General features: G+C 50.2%; 1 protein-coding gene across 3 annotated transcripts in view; it reads left to right on the top strand.

The window, feature by feature from the left end:
• Positions 1-22,246, top strand: part of slc20a2 (solute carrier family 20 member 2) — a 44,674-nt gene that overhangs the window by 18,917 nt on the left and 3,511 nt on the right. For 2 of the 3 annotated variants that reach the window (XM_076033357.1, XM_076033359.1), the window contains exons 2-10: positions 7,344-7,928; positions 9,601-9,741; positions 11,116-11,201; positions 12,005-12,101; positions 12,255-12,374; positions 14,053-14,286; positions 14,864-15,515; positions 15,993-16,178; positions 20,088-20,172. In XM_076033357.1, the coding sequence (XP_075889472.1) occupies positions 7,640-7,928; positions 9,601-9,741; positions 11,116-11,201; positions 12,005-12,101; positions 12,255-12,374; positions 14,053-14,286; positions 14,864-15,515; positions 15,993-16,178; positions 20,088-20,172 (1,890 nt within the window). In that variant the 5' untranslated portion in view covers positions 7,344-7,639. Of the gene's footprint in view, positions 1-7,343; positions 7,929-9,600; positions 9,742-11,115; positions 11,202-12,004; positions 12,102-12,254; positions 12,375-14,052; positions 14,287-14,863; positions 15,516-15,992; positions 16,179-20,087; positions 20,173-21,067; positions 21,153-22,246 lie in introns of all 3 variants that reach the window. The other variant, XM_076033358.1, reaches the window with a different exon arrangement.

Below are 22,246 nucleotides of genomic sequence, written 5' to 3'. Positions count from 1 at the left end.
TTCCCTGATTGGCTGCTGGCGGCGCTGGCTGTGGATGTGGATGCGGACGCTCTCCTTTTTTTTCTTCTTTTTTTTTTCTCCCCCGCTCGGTTAAAGAGACGGTCTAGACTCAGCCGGCTGTGGCGCTCTCGCCTCTCTCCTCCTGCAACACGGCCACAACCTGCTGACGGCTCGCTGCCGAGCCGCTCTTCTCTCTCACTCCCTCTCCTCGTTATTTTTTATTGATTTATTTATTCCCTCCGTCAGTCACATGCTCACCCCACCACCCACCCACCCGGTCCCCTTCTCTATCCTCCCAGCCTCCTTTCTCTCCCCCCCAAAAAAAACCCCCTCTGTTGTTCAGTCTTGTCTTTGACGTTCACTCACCTTCCACTGATGTGATGTGAGAGGACGCAAGGTGAGTGGAGGCAGTTCAGATTTCCCGATGATTTTTTTTAAAAACCTTTTTCTTTCTTTTTTTCAATCGGGCTAAACTTCACAAGCCCACCAGTGGTGGTTGTGGGGGAGGGGGGGTTTGTTGTGGCATCCCGTGGACTGCGTCTGCTGTTGTGGTGCTACAACCAGAGGGGTTGCGGAGGGGGGTGGGGGGTGGTGGTGGTGGTGGGGGGGGTGCCATGAGTCATCACCTGACGTCGCTTGTATGTATGTATGTATGTATGTTTGGACACGCGTGCATGTGTGTACAATACAGCCCGCGACGCTGTCGGTGCGCAGCCCCTCTTCTCGATGAGCGCGGGGACAAAAGGCGGCGGTGCGGGATGGGATCAGCATGTCAATGGAAGCCTCGGGTCACTGCAGAGCGCCAGCGCGTGACACTGTGTTTTGTACCAGCTGTGGCTGCTGCGCAGTGGCATCTCGGGCGGGCTAAATCAGCCTGGTTCAGCTCTGCTCTGCTATTTCTTTTTTTGGCTGCATCACTTGTACCCTGGCGAGCGTATCGGCAGCTCAAATCAGCCCGTCGTGTTTACCGATGACTCTGTATCGCAAAGGTGATGGAAAGATGAGGTGCCCTTCAGATAAGCTGAAGGTGAGTTTTTGAAAGTTTTCTTCTTCTTTTTTTTTTTTTTACCCTCACGCGTGACCGATTCGTCCGGCACTATCTGATTCCCGAGTGGACGAACGTCTCCTTGTCACAATGTCTCGCTGATCTGATCTGGCAGCTGTTCTCTTTTTCAAACGGTGTTGCTGATGCAGCTCTAAAGGAACGAGTGCACGCGCAATCGGGAAAGAGGCGATACCTCCGCTGGTCCAATGTGTTGGCTGAATGACACCCGTGCGGACTGTAATTATGAAATTACAGCCTCTTCTCAGTGAACCATGGACTCGCGAGGCATTCAGTAAAAGTGACAGTCAGGACCAGCAGGTTTTTCCAGCAGTGTCACGGCACTGCACCTGTGTTGGGTGAGTTGTGGCTAATAAAATCAGCAGAGAGGGAAGTTTTAATGGCACGGCTTCCTCTGAATAGAAACTGCGTGTTGCTGTGACGTGGACTCACCTTGTTGTTCACTTCCAAACGTGAAAAAAGCAATAAAGATAAAATCCAGCTTTTTTTTTTCTGGGAGGCTGTAAACACGGGGTTAAAAGTACAAGAAGATTGTATCATATGAAGATCCTAAAACTAAAAGCTGCTCACAAGGTTTTCCCTCACACCCATACGTGTATTAGCATCAAGCACAGTTGGATTTATCTACCACGTCCAAGCAAGTCCCCTTTCTGACTGGGCCCAGAGAATCTAATTAAATGAAAGGTTATCAATTGGTTGAGTCATATTTTTGAGTAATTAGAGGTGGTGCTGCTGCTGCTGCTGCTGCTGCTGCTGCTTCAAATCCTCCAGTGTAGTGGTGGCGGTGGTCAATTAAATTTGTCCTTCACAGGTCTCAACACTAAACGTGGTGTTTCACCGCGCTTTACAGGTATAATTGGACTAGATTTTACAAAGAAACAACCTTCGACCAGCCCGCCTCACGGTTTTTTTCTGCAACGCGTCCTCGATTGAGCAGCAAAGTTTTATTTTTTTATTTTTTTACATGTTGTTGCGCTCGCCAAGGTCCCTCAGAAGTTTCTGCGCCACGGTGAGTCATTCATTGAATACGGCTGAAAGGTCTCCCATCACATCTCCCATCCCGAGGAAGGTCTGCGAGGAACCATTGCTATTCAGCGGGTTTGGGGATGCGGGCCGCGAACACACTAAGGTTTTGTCTGAGTCGGACATCTGTCACGTGACGTCACAAGTCCCGATGCTGATGCCAGATCAGGCACCTTTTGTTCTTGTTCTTGTTGCCGTCGCTGTGAGGTTTGGTCCATTTTTTTTTTTTTTTTAATTGTGTCGTGATGCCCGATTGATAATGAGTCCTGCCCCTTTCATTTGTCCCTCAGTCTTGTACACTGCAATATAATAGCCTGGCAGCCCAGATGATTATTTCTCGCATCCATTTGGTAATAAAAAAAAGTTTTTATTGGCCAAGGAGAAGCAAAACATGGGTGCAGATTGGCTGGCCAGTCAGATTTGTTACTGCTGCTTTGATGTGATATTGGCCGACTGTCCTCACTCTGAACTCCAGTGTTCCACTGTGCTTTTGCCAATGACCGTCGGGAGAAAAGCAAGACATGCCAGCAAAAAGGCTTAAGTGCTGTTTTTCATGCTTTTAATGTGAAAAAGCCATGCTGTTCCTATGCAATTCCTTGTGGCCTGTTCTTCCTGTTCTTCTTCTTCTTCTTCTGTTTGTTGCTTCTTTTGCAGAGCAGTGGTCAAATGAAATCCACAACGAGCTGATGAAGAGCTATAAATGTTTTTCTCCGGAGCTTGTTAAGATGGCAAGTGAGATTTTTTTTCCCGAGCTAAAACCTGAGCGTGCAGGGTCAACCAGGTCCTGTGCGTTGACGATGCATTACAGGACCGTTGAGGGGTCTTACAGAAGTCTCGCTTCTTTTTCCATTCCTACCAACGCCCATTGTTTGTGATTCGTGTGTCGTATTGACCTAAAATTATGCTACTTTTCCCTTGGAACTGTGTCTTATTTAGATGCCGCCTCTGAAAATGATGTTGTTCTCGATCGGTCTTGTGTGTGAATGTAGCTTAAAAGCTCTTAGCATGCAGTCGGGAACAAATTTTTTCTCTCGATAGGATTAGACAGCCGCTGGGGCCCCTAAAATTCGGCCCTTTTTGGTTTTATGAGTCTATGAGTCTGACTAAAACTTTCAAAGTAAAAAGTAGATAATGCAACGTAATGAGATGCACATTTGCTTCTTCAAAACCAAGAAAACCGAGAAAGAAAACCGTCTCCATTCTCGATCCCACCGCACAAATAGGCAATTAAAGCTCCTCTCGTTGGCCGATCGCTCCGGCGGTGGTCATTTGCCAACGGGTACGGATCATTGGGTGGAATCTTGCAGAGTTTCAACTCGCTCATTTAGCAGTGGAGAATCGTGAACGTCTTAGCCACGACACGCCGGATGGTTGCGTGATTGGACTCTCTGCCCTCTGGTATTTATTGTGGTTTTCGCTGAATGTAATGGCCCTGTTGAGGCTTGACTCGATGAAGGCTGAAAAGCCAGAAAAACACAGAGTTATGTTTTCATTGACTCGGTCTGTCAAGCCACCATGGCAATCATTTGTGTTAATCACGTGCTTTTATTGTTCTGCAAAGCAACAGCCGAAGGGGGAGAAAACGAGAGGACCCCACCGGTCGCTCCCCGACTGTAGCCCCCTCGTTGAGAGTGGCGGCTTGTGAGATGGTGTTGGACCACAGCAGGACGAGGTTCTCATATGTGGCCGAGCCTCAGCTGCTGCTGTCATGTTGAGTTTTCCCCATTTTAGAAAGTGGAAGAGCTGGTGGAGCTGCCTGGCCTCCTAATTGAAGTCAATCGTGCTCACTTGGAGATCATGGACATGTTGCTCAAGTCTTGAAGCGCTTATAAATAATATTTTGAAAGCATAGAAAAAAATCCATCAAGAACATTAAACTTTAGAAATAAAAGCGTTCAAATTTTAACATGCAAGCTGAGAGCAGACAGAATCATAACATGGGGACCAATCAATGGACTCTCTGAAAGGCCAGGAGGTCAGGGGCCGGCAGTGGTGAGCAGGAATGTTTTAAGACTTATTTTGAAACGGTCGATGGCCTGGGGTCCTCAGCAGGGGTCGACATGAGCGACCTCCCGCCGTGTGCAGCTTTGTTCCTGCAGGGTGTCGGGGGTCGTATGTTCGTGTTGACATGAGGTCCTTCAAGAAGGTTGGGGTCATTTCCTTGAACACGCCGGCAGGTGAGATTTTATTTGTTTGCGACTGGTAAGCCGGTGGGTGGGGGTGGGAGTGGCGGAAGGTGGGTGTGCTGCGTTCAGGCTCTTTGGTGGGTCCTGGCGGTGCTGCTTTGTGCACGGCGGAGCTCTGGAAAGAGCGCCCCGTGCGTGAAAAAGTGCTGACGCAGCCTGTGTAACTGTACGCAAAGTTCTCCTTTCCATCTTCAGAGGAGCCGTAATTGTTGACTTACAAGCAGAATAAAAAAAAAAACACAACACAACCCCTTTAATAAAGCCCTGCGTTCCAGTGTTGCTCTGAGGGAAGAGGGAAGGGGGGGGCGGGGGGGGCTCTATGGCTCTATATTCCCGCTCCGATCAAGAGGCGGTTTGTTTTTAACAGACCCGATGAAGAGCCGCTTGTTTGTATCAGCGTCGCATGCGCCTGTTGTGGTTCAGCAAGGGATAAAGGATAGCAGTATGTGACCTCAACTGTTCCAGATGGAGCGTTTGTCGGGAGGTGGGAGCCGTAAACTGGCTGCGGGCTATTTAGAAAAGAGCCGGCCTGCCCCCACGCGATCGGGAGCGCACAGTCGCTTCACGCCGAGGGAATGTTCTGGTCTGGCCGCCAAGCTGTTTATGTTTAATGCGCCCATTAAAAACGGGCTTAACCGTAGAAGGAAACGTACTGGCATTAACCCGTACGAAATGACTCTTGATTATGTGGTGGCGACAAAAGCACGAGTACGACGACAACAAAAAAAAACTCCCAGCCCAGACTGAGGCATTTGTGGCGTGTGGAGACCACCGGGGGGGGTTGGGGGCGTGGGTTGGGAGAGAGGGGAGAGGGTGGGGGGGGCTCATCGTTGGAGGCTTTGTTGGTCCAATTATGAAAAGCCGCTGGTTGCTGTTGTTGCGATGTAAATACGGCCCCGCCGGAGCCTTCAGGGATCAGGAGGGGCGGCGGCAGCGGCGGCGGCGGCTCCGGCGGCGGCTCCGGCGTGATCGAGCGGCGGAGCGCGCACGCTCGTCACAGGCCTCCTGCCAAGTCCACCTTCCTCTTCCCTGCTGCCGCCTTTATTTTTTTTTGTAACGAAGGGAACGTTGCATTCAAAGGGAAGTGAGAGGGGGGGGGGTGAGATGAGAAGAAATGATTAAGGTGAATCACGACGAGGACGAATGAACGGAGTCGCCTGCGGCTGATCAATCACCTTGGAGCTTATCTGAGGATATTCCCCCCCCCCCCCCCCCCCCCGGCGGGGGAAAAATGCTGTCGCGATGGGTGATAAGCTGGAGCTGTTGTGCAAGGACGTCAGCAGCAGCAGCTGTAAAACACTAAAACCATTTGGCTGGATGGCGCCCTGGCACCAGCCTTGTGTTTTTGTGCTGTTAAACATCCCGACAAGTTGTGACGCCACAGGTGACCCCGTGGTGACCCCGTGTTGACCCCACCACGCGAACGCCGGTGTGCAAAGTCACTTCCTCCCGAACGGAGGGACGTGGCCACCCGCCGGAGCTCAACGCTTGAAGCTTGCAGCTCAAACGGTTGGCTCTCAAATCGATTGGAGAAAGGAAATGAAATTTGATTGCGATTTTCCTGACTCGACGCTTTGTGTCCTTTTAATTTGCTGCCGTTAAAACGTTGGTTCCGCCCCCTTGCCTTTCCGCACCGGACATTTATTGTGACGCACGTGACGCCGGGACAGAAATTATTTTTCTGTGGGTGCCTTTTACTTTCACAGTGTCTGTGGTTGTGGCAGTGTTGTAGTACTGCAGATCGGCCGTGGTCTCAACGCCACGTTTGAAGGGTCTCCGTCTCCGTCTGGTCCCGGACTCTGCTTTACGCTCCGTGTGTGACACCCAGAGTGACAAATTACTTTTTAATTTTATGAAGCGCGGTTGTTTTGGTTCAAAATAGTTGGCAAAGCAGCAGGATGTTAAAGAAAATCATTGAAAGATACCTTGCTGAAAAGAGGTTTAGAAGCAAAACAAATTCAAAAGAGATACTGGCCATTTTCTTCTGTTTTGTTGTTATTTTACTTTGACATACAAAGTCTCGGTCTGGTCTCGATCTCGACACGCTCTCTAGTCTTGACGAGGTCTTGGTCTCTGTTGGTGTGGTCTTGACTACAACACTAGGGCGTAGTAGCGGCTGGTCCAGGAATAAACATTTCTTTCTCTTTCACATCTCTGCAGTTTTTTTTGCCGCCAATTCAAATAATAATAATATTAATAATAATAATATATATTATATTACCGTATATATACATATATATATATGTATATGATAATAATAATCGTTTTGACTGAAATGATCGATCCATCACTCGATTGCAGAAACGCCTGTTGTCTGCAGGACCGAAGCCAGTTCGCTGCAGGTCTCATCTGGAAACCGTCTGTCACGAGCGAAGCCACGCGTGACCGAAGGTGAGGTGGTGGGCAGGTGTGTCGCGGCTCAGTGGTCAGCTGCGCCGATGCGTCCGGGGCGATAATGATAATAGCCGCCGCCTGAGATGTGCTGAGCTTCGCCCTGGATCTCTGTCTTTTTATAGTCTCTCTCTCTCTCTCGCTCTGTCTCTGTCTCTCGCTCTGTCTCTCTCTCTCTGTCTCTGTCTCTGTCTCTCTCTCTCTCTCTCTGTCTCTCTGTCTCTCTCTCTCTCTGTCTCTCTCTCTCACTCACTCTCTCTCTCTCGCTGCTGCTGTCAGTGCCGGTGGCCTCGGGAACAAGATGATTTGATTCCCTTCAAGTGCAGACTGTGATTTTTATTCCCCCCCTCCCCCCGAGATGTCCTCAGCTTTCCAGCTCCCCTCCCTCCCCCCATCCCTGGTCTCTCAGACAGTTGGAGCCGGGGTTTTTTTTTCTCATGTTTTTCCTTATTTTCAAACTCTCCGCCTCCCCCTCCCTTGGTTCCTCCCTCCCCTCTTGTTTTTCTGTGTTTTGTTTTTGTTCTTTTGCGACGGGGAGGTGTCGCCAGATAACGACTGCCGCTTCAAAAAGAGTTAAAGCGTCGCTCTCTCTCGCACCGCTCACTCACTCACTTGCTCGCTCGCTCGCTCACTCACTCGTCCCTCCCTCATGCTCCTCTCCTCTCCCCTGTCTCCCGCAGGTGGAGGATCCCGCAGACTAGACAGACCGCCTCGCTCTAAGCTATGGAATGCTCCCCGCGCTCGCCATCACTAGTCTCCAATCTTCGGACTGAGCTGCAGTCTCTCAGTTAGCGGCTGTGCTTCTCCCCTCGAACTCTTTGCAACCAGGGGGACAAGAAGAAGAAGGAGGAGAGCAGAGCGACAGAGTCCTCTGCTAAAAAAAAAAAAACCCGCTTCTTTATTCTTAAATAAAGAAGAACAAAAAGGCTTCGGCCAGATTTTTCTCCGATTTCCCTCCCGCAAAATCACAAGCAAGATGGATCTGGAAGCGTACCTGTGGATGGTGATCGTCGGCTTCATCATCGCCTTCATCCTGGCCTTCTCGGTGGGCGCCAACGACGTGGCCAACTCCTTCGGCACGGCGGTGGGCTCCGGCGTGGTCACGCTGCGCCAGGCCTGCATCCTGGCCTCCATCTTCGAGACGCTGGGCTCCATGCTGCTGGGCGCCAAGGTGGGCGAGACCATCCGCAAGGGCATCATCGACGTCAGTCTGTACAACGACACGGTGCCCGTGCTCATGGCCGGGGAGGTCAGCGCCATGGTCGGTGAGTCGGACAACCATTTTTCGTGGCTGAGGCCCGGCGATAAGACCAGAGCTGGTCGCATCGCAGGGCCAAGACTCGATTGGAATTTCTGTGGTTTTTCTTTTTCGTCACTATTATTTCTTATTCTTATGCGTCTTCGAACCCCATTTTCACCCCCTGAACTTGCTCCAAAACTCACCAAGTTTTGTACGCAGATCACAACTGCCGAAAAAAAATAATCTGTTTGAAAACCCTAGAAACACTTCAAACACCGTAGCACCCTCTACCCACGCTGACGTTCCTTCAATCCATAGCTGATTGTCATAAATGCTGACCTTTCACACCCAACAAACCGGAAGTGAGCTATTTCACCTTTTTTTAAAAAAAATGTTTTTAGAAATGGTTTAATTGCAGCCTCACAGTTGTATTTGTTGTTTGTTTTTTTTGGCTGTTGTTCAGTGAAGACGCAAATGAGCCCAGTGTCTCCGTAGATAGCGTCTGGATTTTTGACAAATGAACAAATGTTGGCTGCTGCTCCTCTTCAGGGAGTCACTGTTGGGGGTTGTTTGGCGTTGTTGTAGCTTTTTTTTTTTTTTTTTTTTATCTCTCCTCTGTTTCTGCTCGTTCTGTAGTTCAAGTTAAAATTAAATATCTTAAATGAACAACAGGTAAAAGGCGAACGACTCAGTTTCAGAAATACATGTACAAGAGGTGACTTTCCTGCATTCCTGGCAGCACAAATAACAAATATACCGCTTTTCTTTTTCTTTTTTCCTCCTGCTGCCAGTGTGTCTGCATGTTTTTTAACTTTGCACTCGCCAATCAGTCAGGTGTGTTTGTGTTTAATAATCACCTGAACGTGTGTTTTCATATAAACAGAGGCCAGATGTCCTGCTTGTGGCTATTTTTACCTTTGTGTTTATTATGCTTTTATGATTCTGTTGTTTTTTTCAAGCAACCATCGTTGATTCAATCGACCACACGTCGATATAGGTCAGTAAAGTGAACTCTTCTTCCAACAGACACACTGGACATTGTCTCATCAGCAGGTTAACTTCAGTTCCAGTGCATATTTTCAGTGTCCTATCCCCCTGTAAAGTTGCATCTTTCTGAGAACCAGCACCACCCTGAGCGTCTGAGAGTCACCGCTGTTGTTCTTTAAACGCTCCTCGTGATCGTCGTCGTGTTTCTGTGATTACGCTCCGCTTTTTTTGGTTTCCCCATTGTCCCGCTCGTTAAAGCACCTCTTCAGTCGAGCACAAAAAGGCAATTGTTGATCATCAACAGTAGCTTTACACATCAAGTCGAGATTACCTCAGTAAATGAAGCCCCCACCCCCGGGACGGAACCACTTTAACGAGGGAAACATGCTTGGGAGTGGTGATAAACGAAGGTGGAATCATGCTGGTGTCCAGCGGGTGGAGGTGTTGGGAGGGGTGGCGGGTGGATGCATTCCCACGGTGTTGACATGCAGCAGGAGGAACAGAGGAGCTGCGCCGCTGTCAGGCGACTCGGAATGTTTAATCAGATGGATGATGCGGGGGAATATTTTCATCGTGTGAAACGACGAGGAGAAAAGTGGTCGGAAGGAACCTCGCTCACCCCGGTTCCTGAACTGCGGTTCCCTCGTAGAAAGCGGGCCGCCGGCCCCACTATGAAGAATGTCTGAGATTTGTGTTCTTTTGTGCCGCAGGGTCAGCGGTCTGGCAGCTAATCGCCTCTTTCCTCAAGCTGCCGGTCTCCGGGACTCACTGCATTGTTGGCGCCACCATCGGCTTCTCCATGGTGGCCATCGGCACCAAGGGAGTCCAGTGGATGCAGCTCGTCAAGATCGGTAACGCCCTCCGCCCCTCGTCCGTATGCTCCGTGCTAGACCCTGCGCGCTGTAATTTAAGGCCAGGCGTTCCTCCGTCCTGTCCCGGCGGAGCCTAATGTATTTGCAGCGAGCTCCTCCTTTTGTCGCAAACGCCCCTATTAATCAAACGTCATCTGATTGTGCTGCCGGCGAGGACGACTCCCTCAGGCAATAAACCGTGTGATAAATATGTTATAAATGTGTTATAACTATGTTAAAGAGCCGCAGGCGACACTGCATCCCAACGCAGCGGCACGTATGTATTAACTGCGCTACTTTGTTATTTTTCATGCCACCTCCAAGTTTTAATTCTTCATGCTTCCAATGAATGAGCTGTGGCGATGAAAACATGCATTCATTTCAACGCCTGTCTTTTACAAAATATTGACCGTATTAAAAAAAAAAAAATAGGCTACTGTGATTTGCTTGTGTAATTTCATCATTCATTTGCACCTGCGAACACATGTGGTTCTGCGGTTGCAGAACCGGGACCGGTCAGGATGAATAGACGGTCAAACCCGAACCCATTTATTATTTGGTTGAGACCCACCGCGGCGCAGCTGCGGCAGTCGTGGCTGCAGGCGACCGTCTGTGTGTCGTTATTAAGGGGACTCTTTGAACATTTCCTTTTAAAGGAATGAAAAAAAAACGAAAGCCGCTATCGCCGCTTTTCCACCGTGCGATTTGATGCGAAATGAACGAAGGCTGCGCCCAGCGCATTGGTTTCAAGGCTGAATGTGAAGTGATCGCACCTCCTGCTGTGAGGCAGCAGTGAGCCGGAATCCCAGTGCTGCCGTGCCGTGTATCTTTAGATCAAGCACCTATGGAATTCCACATGTCCAGTCAAAATGCTTGGTCAGAACTAACTGTTGTATCAACAAACCCTATCACATGAGGGTCCGGCCCAGTGTCCTCCACAAGTGCATTGAGGGGCTTAGAGTAGAAGAGAATAGAACATCTTTGTTGTCATTGTACAGGTGCAACGAGGGCGCATGGTTAAGAAAAATATGTTCTCGGATAAACCACTGTTGGACGCACACAGGAAGACGACACACTCACATTATGACTGAGAAACTGGCTGAGCTCCAGACAGACCTTTAAAAATCCAATTCCATTCAGACTCCGTTGTTTTAGCCTCACTTTTGGGGAACATTAACATTGTTTGTCTTTATTGTTATCAGTGTGTTAGTGCACATTTCTTAAAATAATACATCGAGTACATTTAGCCTTTCAGTTTCTCTTGTATGCAATGTGTCAAAATGTGTTTTTATTTTATAAAAGAAAATAGAATAAAACAAACCACTGACGACGTGCTCTCTCTCTCCTCTTCCTCCTCCTCCTCCTCCTCCCCAGTGGCCTCCTGGTTCATCTCCCCCTTGCTGTCTGGACTCATGTCTGGCCTCCTCTTTATGCTAATCAGACACTTCATCCTCAGCAAGGTGAGCTCATTATCAGGCGCACAGACGCTGATAAGCGGCGCTCTCTCCTCCTCCTTCAGACGCGGCCATTTGTTTTGTTCCCAGGCTCGAGAGTGCAGACTGAGAAGAATCTCTTTCGTGACTTTTGATTGGGGTAGATTATTGTCAGTCGTGTGTGTGATCTGACGGGGGTTTTTTTTATTTTATTTTTTAATATGATCCACGTGATCCAGGATTGTCCAGTTTGCTAGCCAACCTGTCCGAAGAGTCGCTAAAATTTGATTTGGCAACACACACACAAATCTGCTCTTGCGTAACGGACAATCTCTGGCAGACCAGGAAAAGCAAAGTGTCACAGATCATCCTGAGGTCGCGATAGCGAGGATTACGTATGAATGAGTCACCGGGGGCGGGGGGGGGCGACTCGGAGCGGAGCCGCCGAGCATCCCAGGCTCCGGTTCAGGAAGAGATCAGCGCCGTCTCGGCCCGTCATCACATCGGCTGCATCTGAGTCTGGGATTAGCACTGTGAGCTGCCAGACTGCCAGAACTTTACTCATCTGCAAATGTTATAAGAGGTTCTTCAGTGACCAGAGAAGTCTTGTTTATCAGTAGAAAGAAACATCTGAGTTGAAAGTAGGAAAAAAAACAAAACAAAACAGAATGGTGTAGTGATTCAGATTATTGTTTTATTTTAAAGAAAGAAAATCAGCTGTCCCACTCAGTGAGTCACCCCACATTATAAAATGTGGTACAAAACAGAAGCAGAGAACTGTTTTCCTCTTTTCCTGCGTGCTTCTCATTGTTTTTTCTTTTTCCACGCAGGATGACTCAGTCCCTAACGGCCTGAGGGCGCTGCCCCTCTTCTACGCCTCCACCATCGGGATCAACACCTTCTCCATCCTGTACACCGGAGCGCCACGTCAGTTGTCCCCTTAACTCGTCAACTGTAACACTACAAATCTGGTCGAGCCCAGAAATGTCATTCGTCCACGAAGCCGCGAAAAGAGCCGAAGAAAATCAAAGCCGAACGTTCCTTTCTCTCTGTCTGTCTTCTTTTGTCATGTGACTGCAGTGCTGGGACTGGAGATGCTGCCGGTCTGGTCCATCTTTCTCATCGCGTTTGCCGAGTCGCTGGTCTGCGCAGGTCTAGTCTGGATATTTGTCTGCCCGTGGATGAGGAGGAAAATTGCAAGTAAGTGTGTGCGTTTTCCATTGCCGCTAGAATTGCGCAAAGACCTAAATATTGCAATAGAAAAAGTGCTAATGGAAACACCTAAACTTGGAAAAACCCGTTTAAAAGGTTTTTACACTCTCATGAGGTGGCTCACGAGATTTTACGAGAATGGCAGCTTATGCGCTTCACACCATTCAATGGAAACGGCTGCAAATTGCAATTGTGCTTTGTCGATATCTTTTAGAAATATCGCTTTTATTTTGCCAAAATTCCGTAACGGACACGCAGCTTGTGTCTGTGCCTGCACATCCCGTTCTTTTCCCTTTAATCCGGCTCACACCCCGGCGCTGCAGACAGACTGTGCTCAGACTCCTGTTTTCTCGATGGCCATCAAAGCCCCCCAAAGGGCCCTTGTGAACCTCGGCAGTGGGCCGATCCTCTCCGCACACCCCTTTACGGGAGCATTAGTGGTCGGGGCAGATGCAGAGAGCGTGCAAGTGCAGTGCAGTGCAGTGCAGTGCAGTTCAGACGTAGGTAGGAAGATTGTTTCCTTGATGGGAAAATCAGCCCGCGGCCAAGTGAACAAGGCCGTTAAACAAATGAAACGTGCTGAAAAAGAGTGAAGTGAGCAGGAGCGGGAAATATTACCAGGCGGGGAAATACACAGAGGGATCGCGATGGCTCGGCTACGTATACATCGCAGATTTATGAGCTTCCTGTAATGGGAAACCGCGCGGATATTATTACAAGCACATTTATTTTGGGCTCTGTTGAAATGAATAGATAAATTAAAGACGGTAAACACGTCAGGTGACCAGGAGATGGCCAATCAGGTGCCTGGAGGAGAGCGGACGAGGGCGGCAGCGGGGAAAATGACAACAATGATGCAGTCAGTAAAATATGGGAAAGCGCCCCCTGATGGCTGCTCTGAGCTCAGTGTAGCGGGGAGAGGAGAAAATGAAGGTCCTGCTACAAAGGTGAAGGAAAGCCAACTGTGTGATATTTATCAGACGTCGCGTAAACATCACTGGCATAGCAAACAGGACAAGGAGCGAAGCCAAAATGGGCAAAATTGTTTCCGACACATTCAAAAATCTTCACCGTGCGAGGACTCCTTCCAAACTGTGATTTTCAGTCAACTAAAAATGTGGATTAAAACAAGCAATTTCATTCCTCAAAACTACCCCTGTGAACACACACACACACACACACACACTACCGCACGAGGCCGCAGTGACCTGCCTGGAGTTTACACTGCCACTCCCCCGTCCCACCGCCACCACCAGCACGCAGGTCGCATGCCTGCGGGGATTGTGGGATTGTGGCTGATGCTATCAGTGGCCGTGGCCTCTGGGACACCTGCAGAGGTTAGACAGGCACCAGGCTGAGTTTGCCCTGTTTACCCTGACAAGAGTTTAAAGGAGCCCAGAGGAATCAAGCTCCTCCAGCGCCGGGATTAGCCGGGATCAGCTGACGGCCTCGCCTTGTGTTTGTGGAATGCCGTAGCACAGGTCTCCGCTTTTCCAGGCCCCGACTGCCGTTTCCCCGCCCCCCGTTGATAAATATCGACCTCAATCAAACCTCGTAAAGTTAAAAGTTTAAATCTCGAAATCTGTTCTGCTCTAAAAAAAATTAAAAAATGAGGAGAATATAACCGCCCCCCCCCCCCCCCCCCCCTCCGGCTGGTTCCCTCCAGGTCGTCTAAAGAAGGAACAGGCTCTGTCGCGCATCTCAGATGAGAGCCTGGACAAGATACCCGAGGAGGAGGAGGAGAGTCCCGTCTTCAAGGAGCTGCCCGGGGCCAAAGGCACAGACGAGGCCGTGCTGCCCCTGACTGGAGGCGGCGGCGAGCGGAGCACCCGCGACTCCAGCGGGGAGCTCAGCAACCAGGCCAACGGAGGCGCCGTCCTGCCCAACGGCCGGGTCTACGGTAGGGACGCGGCCTCACAGTGGGAATGCCTGATTGGTTCATGAAGATGAGTTTCTGTGTGTTTGCATAACTAGCGAGTCCAGCGAGTCCACTGTACTGCAGCAACAGCAACACTTACCTGGCCCAGAATGTAGTTCAGGTTGAGACGTGACGGCTAGTTTGAGGAAGACGTGAGATCAAGATTAACATTGCACATTCTTCTTGCATTGTGACGTGTCGCCATTAGATGGTGCTAAATCACACATGCTGGGCCTTTAAAAGAAATAATCAGCCGTCCCAAGTTTTCAGAAACGCTTTGTCTGAAAGGCCTTAATGCAGACGCAACACCCTCTTCTACCCTGAGACCCCTGAACCATGTGAGAAAAACCTAAACAGACATGAACTCTGACATGAGCTGTGACTCTGCGGCTATGCTAACGAGGCTAAGCAACATTTTTACGATTTTATAAAAAATGTCTTAAAATGAGGTAAACGGCTCCGACGTGAGCCCCGTGTTTACTTTTTCCGTCAACCGAATCAAACTCACACCTGCCTGTGACTCCTCCTACCCCACCACCACCGCTCCCCCTCCCCCCAGGCCGGACCCACTCCATGACCAACGGGTGCCTCAAGTCGCCCGTCTCCAACGGCAGCTTCAGCTTCGACGGCCACATGCGCAGCGACGGCCAGGTCTACCACACCGTGCACAAGGACTCGGGCCTCTACAAGGACCTGCTGCACAAGATCCACCTGGGCCGCATGGACGACGGCGAGCGCGGGGGCGGCGCCGCCGGTCCGGGCCCCGCCGACAACAACTACCGCCTGCTGCGCCGCAACAACAGCTACACCTGCTACACGGCGGCCATCTGCGGCATGCCGGTGCAGCCGCTGCTGCGCACCGAGTCGCACGAGGACAGCGAGAAGCTGGTGGGCGAGCGCGGCGCCAGGAGCAACAGCGTCTCCTACTCCAAGAAGCGCATCCGCTACGACAGCTACTCGTCGTACTGCAACGCCGTGGCCGAGGCGGAGATCGAGGCCGAGGAGGGCGGCGTGGAGATGAAGCTGGCCACCGAGCTGGAGGGCGTGGACGAGGAGGAGGGCGGCGGCGCCCCGGCACCGGGGCCCCTGGACGACCTGGCCGAGGAGGAGCAGGAGGAGAAGGACAAGCCCGAGGTCTTCCAGCTCTTCCACTTCCTGCAGATCCTCACCGCCTGCTTCGGCTCCTTCGCCCACGGCGGGAACGACGTCAGGTGCTGCCGCCGGACCGCCAACACCACCGCCGCCAACACATGCACACACGCACACACGCAGCCTGAACAAGGAGCAAAGGCTCTATGAGTCGTGGAGGGGATGCAGGGGGGGGGGGGGGCGAAAGTAAAAGCAAAGTTACGCGTTTCACAGAAACGGCCGTCGGTGAACGAGTGCGTTTCAACAGTGACGGCGCCACAGATGATCAACAGGCGCGACAGTCAGTTAGACTTTGCTGCAGGTTGAGTTTAAAAAGGGTGAGTGGTGTGAGGACATCGAGTTTGAGGGTGTTCCAGACATTGCAGCTGCAGTGAATCAGAAGGCAGAAGATAGAAACGCTCTTTAATAACAAGATGTAAAGTGGTGCAAGGCCCAGACAATTCCATCTAAGAAAAATGAAAAACGGCAATCCCCCCCCACCCACTCCCCTCGTCACCGTCACAGTTTCCCTCTTCTGAATCGCTCTTGTCGCCTTGCAGTAACGCCATCGGGCCACTGGTGGCGCTGTGGATGATCTACGACCAGGGCGGAGTCATGCAGGATGCTGCCACCCCCGTCTGGCTGCTGTTCTACGGCGGCGTGGGAATCTGCGCCGGCCTGTGGGTCTGGGGACGCCGCGTCATCCAGACCATGGGGAAGGACCTGACCCCCATCACCCCGTCAAGGTGAGGCCGCACCAGGGACAGAGGGAGGGAGCGAGTGTGTGTGCGTGTGTGTGTGTGTGTGGATGTATTTATGGAAAAAAAAAAACAGAAAACAGAAAACATGACTGAGAGCCAGAGAAGACAGCAATAACAGAAAGTGGGTCAGCACCGATTGGACGACCTCTGCGTCAGTGAGCGGCACAAAGCTGAGTCACGTATGGCGATAAACACTGAAATAAGGTTGCACACAGTACGATGAAGGAGTTAAAAATAGCAGCAGCAGCTTCAGCTGGAGTTGCTCCGCTGCCCCCAGGTCACTGGTGCTATTTTAAACAACCCCGAGTATTTATATACAACACACGAGTTGTCACGGAGAGGCAGGACATGATTTAGTGCGTCCATGAAGTCTCTGCAAGCATTTCTTCTCTAGTCGTCCAGAAGGACCTTGTAAAGGTCCCATAGCTTTATTCATTAATTGATCTATTTATTCATTTAGTATTGGATACCTTGGATGCACACTAAGGGCAGCAGCCTCATATAAATAATTATCGCCCCCCCCCCCCCAAAAAAAAAAAAAAAAAAGAAATCCTAAATGTTTTCAACTCCTTGCTGTTGGACCTTACACGTTTGTACAACATGTGGACAGAACGCCAGCTGAGTGGGAGAGGAATCAATGAGGTATCAGTGCCCATTGTGACATCACAAAGAGCTGATTTCCAGAAGCCTGAATTTCTTTTCTTTCAGCATCGGCCCTCTCAGTCTCTTCCGGGGTTCATTCATCACGGATGGTTTTCACAGCAAGAATGACACGCTCTCTACTGCTCCCCTGCCCTCTGACCTATTACACAACACACACACACACACACACACACACACACACACACACACACACACACACATATATATATATATATATATATATATGAATGAATCAGTGTTTTGGACGGCAGCTCACAGGGCCCTGGGGCTGCCTTCGTCCTGCCACCCAAGCAGCAGCCATCACGCATCCTCCTCTGCCCTCTGGCCTGAGCTCTCTCTCTCTCTCTCTCTCTCACTATGTAGCTGCGTGTCCATTACACCTAGAATTGCGCGAATAATAAATATCGCAATAAAAAAACTGGTAATGGCAACGCCTAAACGTCCAAAAACCTCTCAAATATCGCTAAAAGGTTTTGATGCTCTCATGAGTATCGATATGGAGGTGTATGGCAACAGTGTCATGGAAATGATACTCTCTCTAACTCTCTCGCTTTGCTTTCTCTATCTGTCGTGCCTTCTTCTATTGTGTGTGTGTGTGTGTGTGTGTGTGTGTGTGTGTGTGTGTGTGTGTGTGTGAGAGAGGCGACGTGTGCGTGTGCGAACCCTGAGGAGTCTTGTGCTGAGAGAACACAGGGGTTCCTGGCCTCGGGAAGCGCAGCTTTGTGTGTCAAGGCTTGCACAACGACAACAGAAAAAAAAAATAAACGGGGTTTGAATGTTGCAAGAGTGCAGCGATGCAGCCTTGTTGCCGGGCAGGATTGCAAAGAGGCGCTTTTTTTTTTCCCCCCAGGCAGCGGGTTTTTGACATTGTGGCCGATCGTGAAGCCTTCTCTCTCTCAAAACGACTTCCTCTACCCGAGCTGCAGTAAAGTTTGCTCGTCGCAGGCGTTTTTTAAAAAAAATATATATATATGTATATATATATATATTTTTATATATATATATTTTCTCCGAATGCGCATTGTGATCTGTGAATACAACTCAGGTTTCCATGGCGAGGAGGGTAAACCTGGTCGTTAGCAGATCTGTCTGGAGGGAAGAGGGGAGCGAAGCACAGGAGGGGAGGGAAGAAAAAAGAAAAACAATGCAGCCGCTCTTCTGGTCATTGTTTCCTGAAATCCTCTCTCCTGCCACCTGCTGGTTTTGTTTACCCCCGCTTCTTCCGCTTCAGGGTCATTGACATGCTCAACGTGCCCTGAAACGACTCTACGATGTGGCTCTGAACCTGTCAACATAAGCAAACTACAGTTTCAAATTCAAGAGTTTCAATGAACATTGATCCATTGGGTGGATTATTATGACAAAGTCAAAGACCAAAATAATATCCGAATCCTTTTTTTTCCAGCCATGATTATGCAACCGCAGTCATTCACTTGCACAAGGTGCGATTCTCTGGCATTAGGAGCTTCCTCTCTTTCTCTCTGTGCCTTCTCTCATTCCTAATCTCCTTCTCTCCATCGCCAGCTAAGTCCTCTGCCAGCTTTCAAAGACAGATTTGCTCTGCTTCACTTTCCTAAAGACCTCCCTCCTCCTCCTCCTCCTCCTCCTCTCACTGGAGTGTCTGGTTCCAATGAATCAACCTGACAAAGAAGTTTCTTTTCAGGGCTTCACTCCACGGAAAGTCTGTTTGTGTGCCCGGACAGTAGTTTGCCTATAGTCCATGTGAACTCTTGGAGAAGAGACATGTGAGGTTCAGAAGCAGTGGGAAAGGGCAGCGACAGTGCGATGATGGTGATTTAGTGCCTTTGATTCTCCTGATATTTACTGTGGCCGGTCAGGGTGAGCCAGAGAGGGACGACTTCCTCCGTGACACACGTGCGTCCTTCTAGAGGGGATTTCTCTTCCCCCTCTCCCCTTCTCACCCCGGTTGGCAGACGGCATTCAGTGGAGAGCAAACAGGAAGTGTGCAACAAAGAGATGCCACAAAGGTCCCCGGCTCCGACGTGAGCTGGCAAATCTGCCACCGCGTGGTCAGCCTCTTCTTCTTCTTCTCCTTCTTCTTCTTCCTCGGTCCTTCCTTTATGGTTTCTTCAACGCCACGAGCAAACAGCGACGGTTACGCGACAGAAATGTTTGTCAAACGTTTACCGACACGACTCTCAGTCGACCTTAACGTGGAGCTTTTAAGTCTTTGTGTTCTAAACGTGTAACTCGAAGCAGAGGTTCCACTCCTGTCGTTTTATCCGCACCGTCTTTTCACGAGCTATCTCTCCTTCTGCTCTCTGTAGCGCTGACGTGGTCAGCGAGCTGCTGCTTCGTTAGACACGGCGTGCTTCAGGTGTTCTCCTTCCTCTGCATTCAGGTGGTAAACCTGCGGCGCCACACCAGGCACGGCATAGGTACTACATTGTGTTCAGTCGTTTCTAGCAATACCCGTTTACACGGGATTTTAAAAAAATAAAAAAATAAAAATTTTAATACAGCTTCGTGCAAACGTGTTATTTATGTTTTTATTCAAGAGCGTTTTCGAAAATGTGCGCTTTCAAAAAAAACCTGTCTCTGTGTAAACGGCTTCTTTGGAGTTGATTAACGACTCGGGCGCCGAGTGTCTCTGAAGTGGTGGAAGTTTGCGTCGTCATGAATGCTCGTTAAGTGAAATAATAGCACTATTTGTTTACAAGAGGAGCCCCCCCCCCCACCCCCCAAAACACACACACACACACACACCCTCTTTCTCTCTTGCGCTGCTCCAAGTCTTCTATCTAAACCAAGACTGCTGGTCTGTCTTTCACTTTGTTCTCCTCCAAAGTCATTTCCTCTCCTCCAGTCAACCTCGTTGGTCTTGTCGTCAGTCTGAGGGGGAGGGGCGGGGGGGGGCGAACAAAACAAAACAAAACAAAACAAAACCAAACAAAAACACCGGGTCGCATGAATGTTTCCTGCTCGGCGTGTGGGAACAGTTCAAACACGAGTCATGTTGCACCTCAGCTGTGTGTATGTGCGTGCGTGTGAGCGTGAGTGTGAGAGTGATGACATCACGGCAGCCTCGCCGTGGTCAGTGCGGATGCTGACGCACCAGGACGCCAAGACTTCCGAGACCAAAGCAGTGAATAACGTCTCTTTGCCTCCTCCCTCCTCCCTCCTCCTCCCCCTTCCAACCCCGTCCCACCTCCTCCTCCTCCTCCCTCCTCCCTCCTCCCCCCCCCCCCCACCACCCACCTTCCTCCACAGTGGATTCACTATAGAACTGGCCTCTGCCCTCACAGTGGTGTTGGCCTCCAACATCGGCATCCCAGTCAGTACCACACACTGCAAGGTATGACCCAGTGACCCCACCCACCCCCCACCACCACCAACAGCAACCACCAACCAACCACCAACCACCCCACCTCCCCCCCACAGTGGGACCTCTCCAACCTCAACTACCCCACCCCTCAACTTCAACCCACAGGTGTTCTCCCTCCAGAGGGGGAGCGGGCGGGTGGGGAAAGGGGTGCTCACGCTGCCACCACCAGGGGGCGACAGACGAGTCGCCGGCTCTCCATTTGATTTGGCCAAAATCTTTCGACAAAGTTTAATCCGCAGTGGAAGTTGCTCGTCTCCCTTTGCAGAAGTTCACTGCAAATGTTTTTCTCCAACCCCCCCCCCCCTCCCCCACTGGAGACCCACACTGCTGTCTGCGTAGAAGAAAATTCCCCAAAAAAACAACGCCGTCGTTATCCGACAGCCTTTCCCGAGCTCGCAGTGACAGCGGAGGACCGTCCCGTCAGTGTGCGTGGCGCCCCCTGCTGATCTGCCCCACCCTCGGCAGCAGTGCGGAGCACCCCCCCACCCCACCTCCGCCGCTCCCCCTGCTCTTTACAGGACCACCGGAAGCCGACCAGGGGGACTCTCTCTCTCTCTCTCTCTCTCTCTCTCTCTCTCCGTCCTCCTCCCTCCTCCCCTCCCCCATCATCACCGTGGCGTGTCTACGTCTCTTCCACCCCCAGTTTGCCCTCTCAGCACCGGCATGGTTTGGTGCATGGGCCCCTCCCCCACCACCCCGCCCTCCTCCGCTGCTGCGCTCGGCCTCCCGCTCCTCCCACCAGGCACACTTGTTGTCTCCACTCTTCTTTTGTTATGTTCACCCTCCTCTCCATCTCTCTCTCTCTCTCTCCCTCCCTCCCCCTCTCTCTCTGTCTGTCTGTCTCTCCACTCATCTGTCTTCACAGCGGATTTTGCATTGAAGTAATGAGTGCGCTAACAGTGCTTGTTGCATCAAATGTGGGCATCCCAATAAGCTCCACCCACTGCAAGGTATCAGAATCGCTGGTTTAGCGAAGCTCGGGCATAGTCGGGGGGGGGGAACCTCCACCTCGTCGCTTCACCCATAGCGGGCAATCGGCAAAGAACCAATCACAACTCCTGGAGTTGCTGTTTTGACGCCTCCTGCGGTTTCCCTCCTGCAGCGAACTGATAAACAAAACAAAAAAACCCTTTGAGGTGTAAAGATTTGCGTTGGCACAGCGTGTTCGATGCGGAGTAGTGAGTCAGGGTCAGCAGATTGGAAACTCCCTCGCTTGGAAGACAACGAAGTCAAAGTGTTTCTGTTGTCAGCAAAATGAGCAGAATGATCCTGTTGATAGGTGACTTTGTATCAAGGCGTACGTCAGAAAGTCTTCCTTACAGAACTCTTTTGATACAATGTACGCTAGCAGTCAAACGTTTGGACATCTTTAGAACTTTCTACACTGCAGACAGACACTGGAGGCATCAAATATATAAGCAAGATATATGCAATCATGCATCAAAGAAAAACACTTTAAATAACTCTGCTTTTTATGGAAGGAGGCTATTTTGAAGAATTTCAATATAGAACGTGTTTGAGTTATTCTACATTTTTCTACAGTTTTGATGCCTTCAGTGGGAAATTGCAAAGCCAATAGTCATGAGAATGAAAGAAAAGACATTGAGTTCACAGGGTGTGTCTGAACTGTTGACTGGCAGTGCAGTTGTGAAGGAGCCTTTGCAAGTCAGTTTGCTAAGCTAAGACACCAGCTAGCAGTGAGAAGCTTACGTATTTATTTATTTATTTTTTTGCTATTCTTGACACACGTTCTAAAATATCTCTCCAAATATTTCTCCTTTAATGGCGTTGCCTGTTTTGAAGTAAAGTCCACGTCATGCATTTGACTGCAAGTGTTGTCACACAAGATCTATCAAACCAAAAGAAAATGTGTTGTTGTCTGCTGAAGGGAAACTGCACCAGACTCAAAACTGTTTTCATTTTTTTTTTTTTTTTTTCCCAATCGCTGATGAATTTATGTAGGCATCCCTCCATTCATCCCTCCATTGCCATCTCTACCTCTACTGTCACCTCTCACCCATAATCAGCCCCTCCCCTCCCTAAA

This window comes from Nelusetta ayraudi, unplaced genomic scaffold (genome assembly GCF_046127955.1).
Source record: "Nelusetta ayraudi isolate G7.1 ecotype Tasmania unplaced genomic scaffold, CSIRO-AGI_Nayr_v1 ptg000041l, whole genome shotgun sequence".
NCBI lineage: Eukaryota > Metazoa > Chordata > Actinopteri > Tetraodontiformes > Monacanthidae > Nelusetta > Nelusetta ayraudi.
Note: the sequence above shows the minus strand (reverse complement) of the source record. Positions and strands in the feature narration are given on the sequence as shown.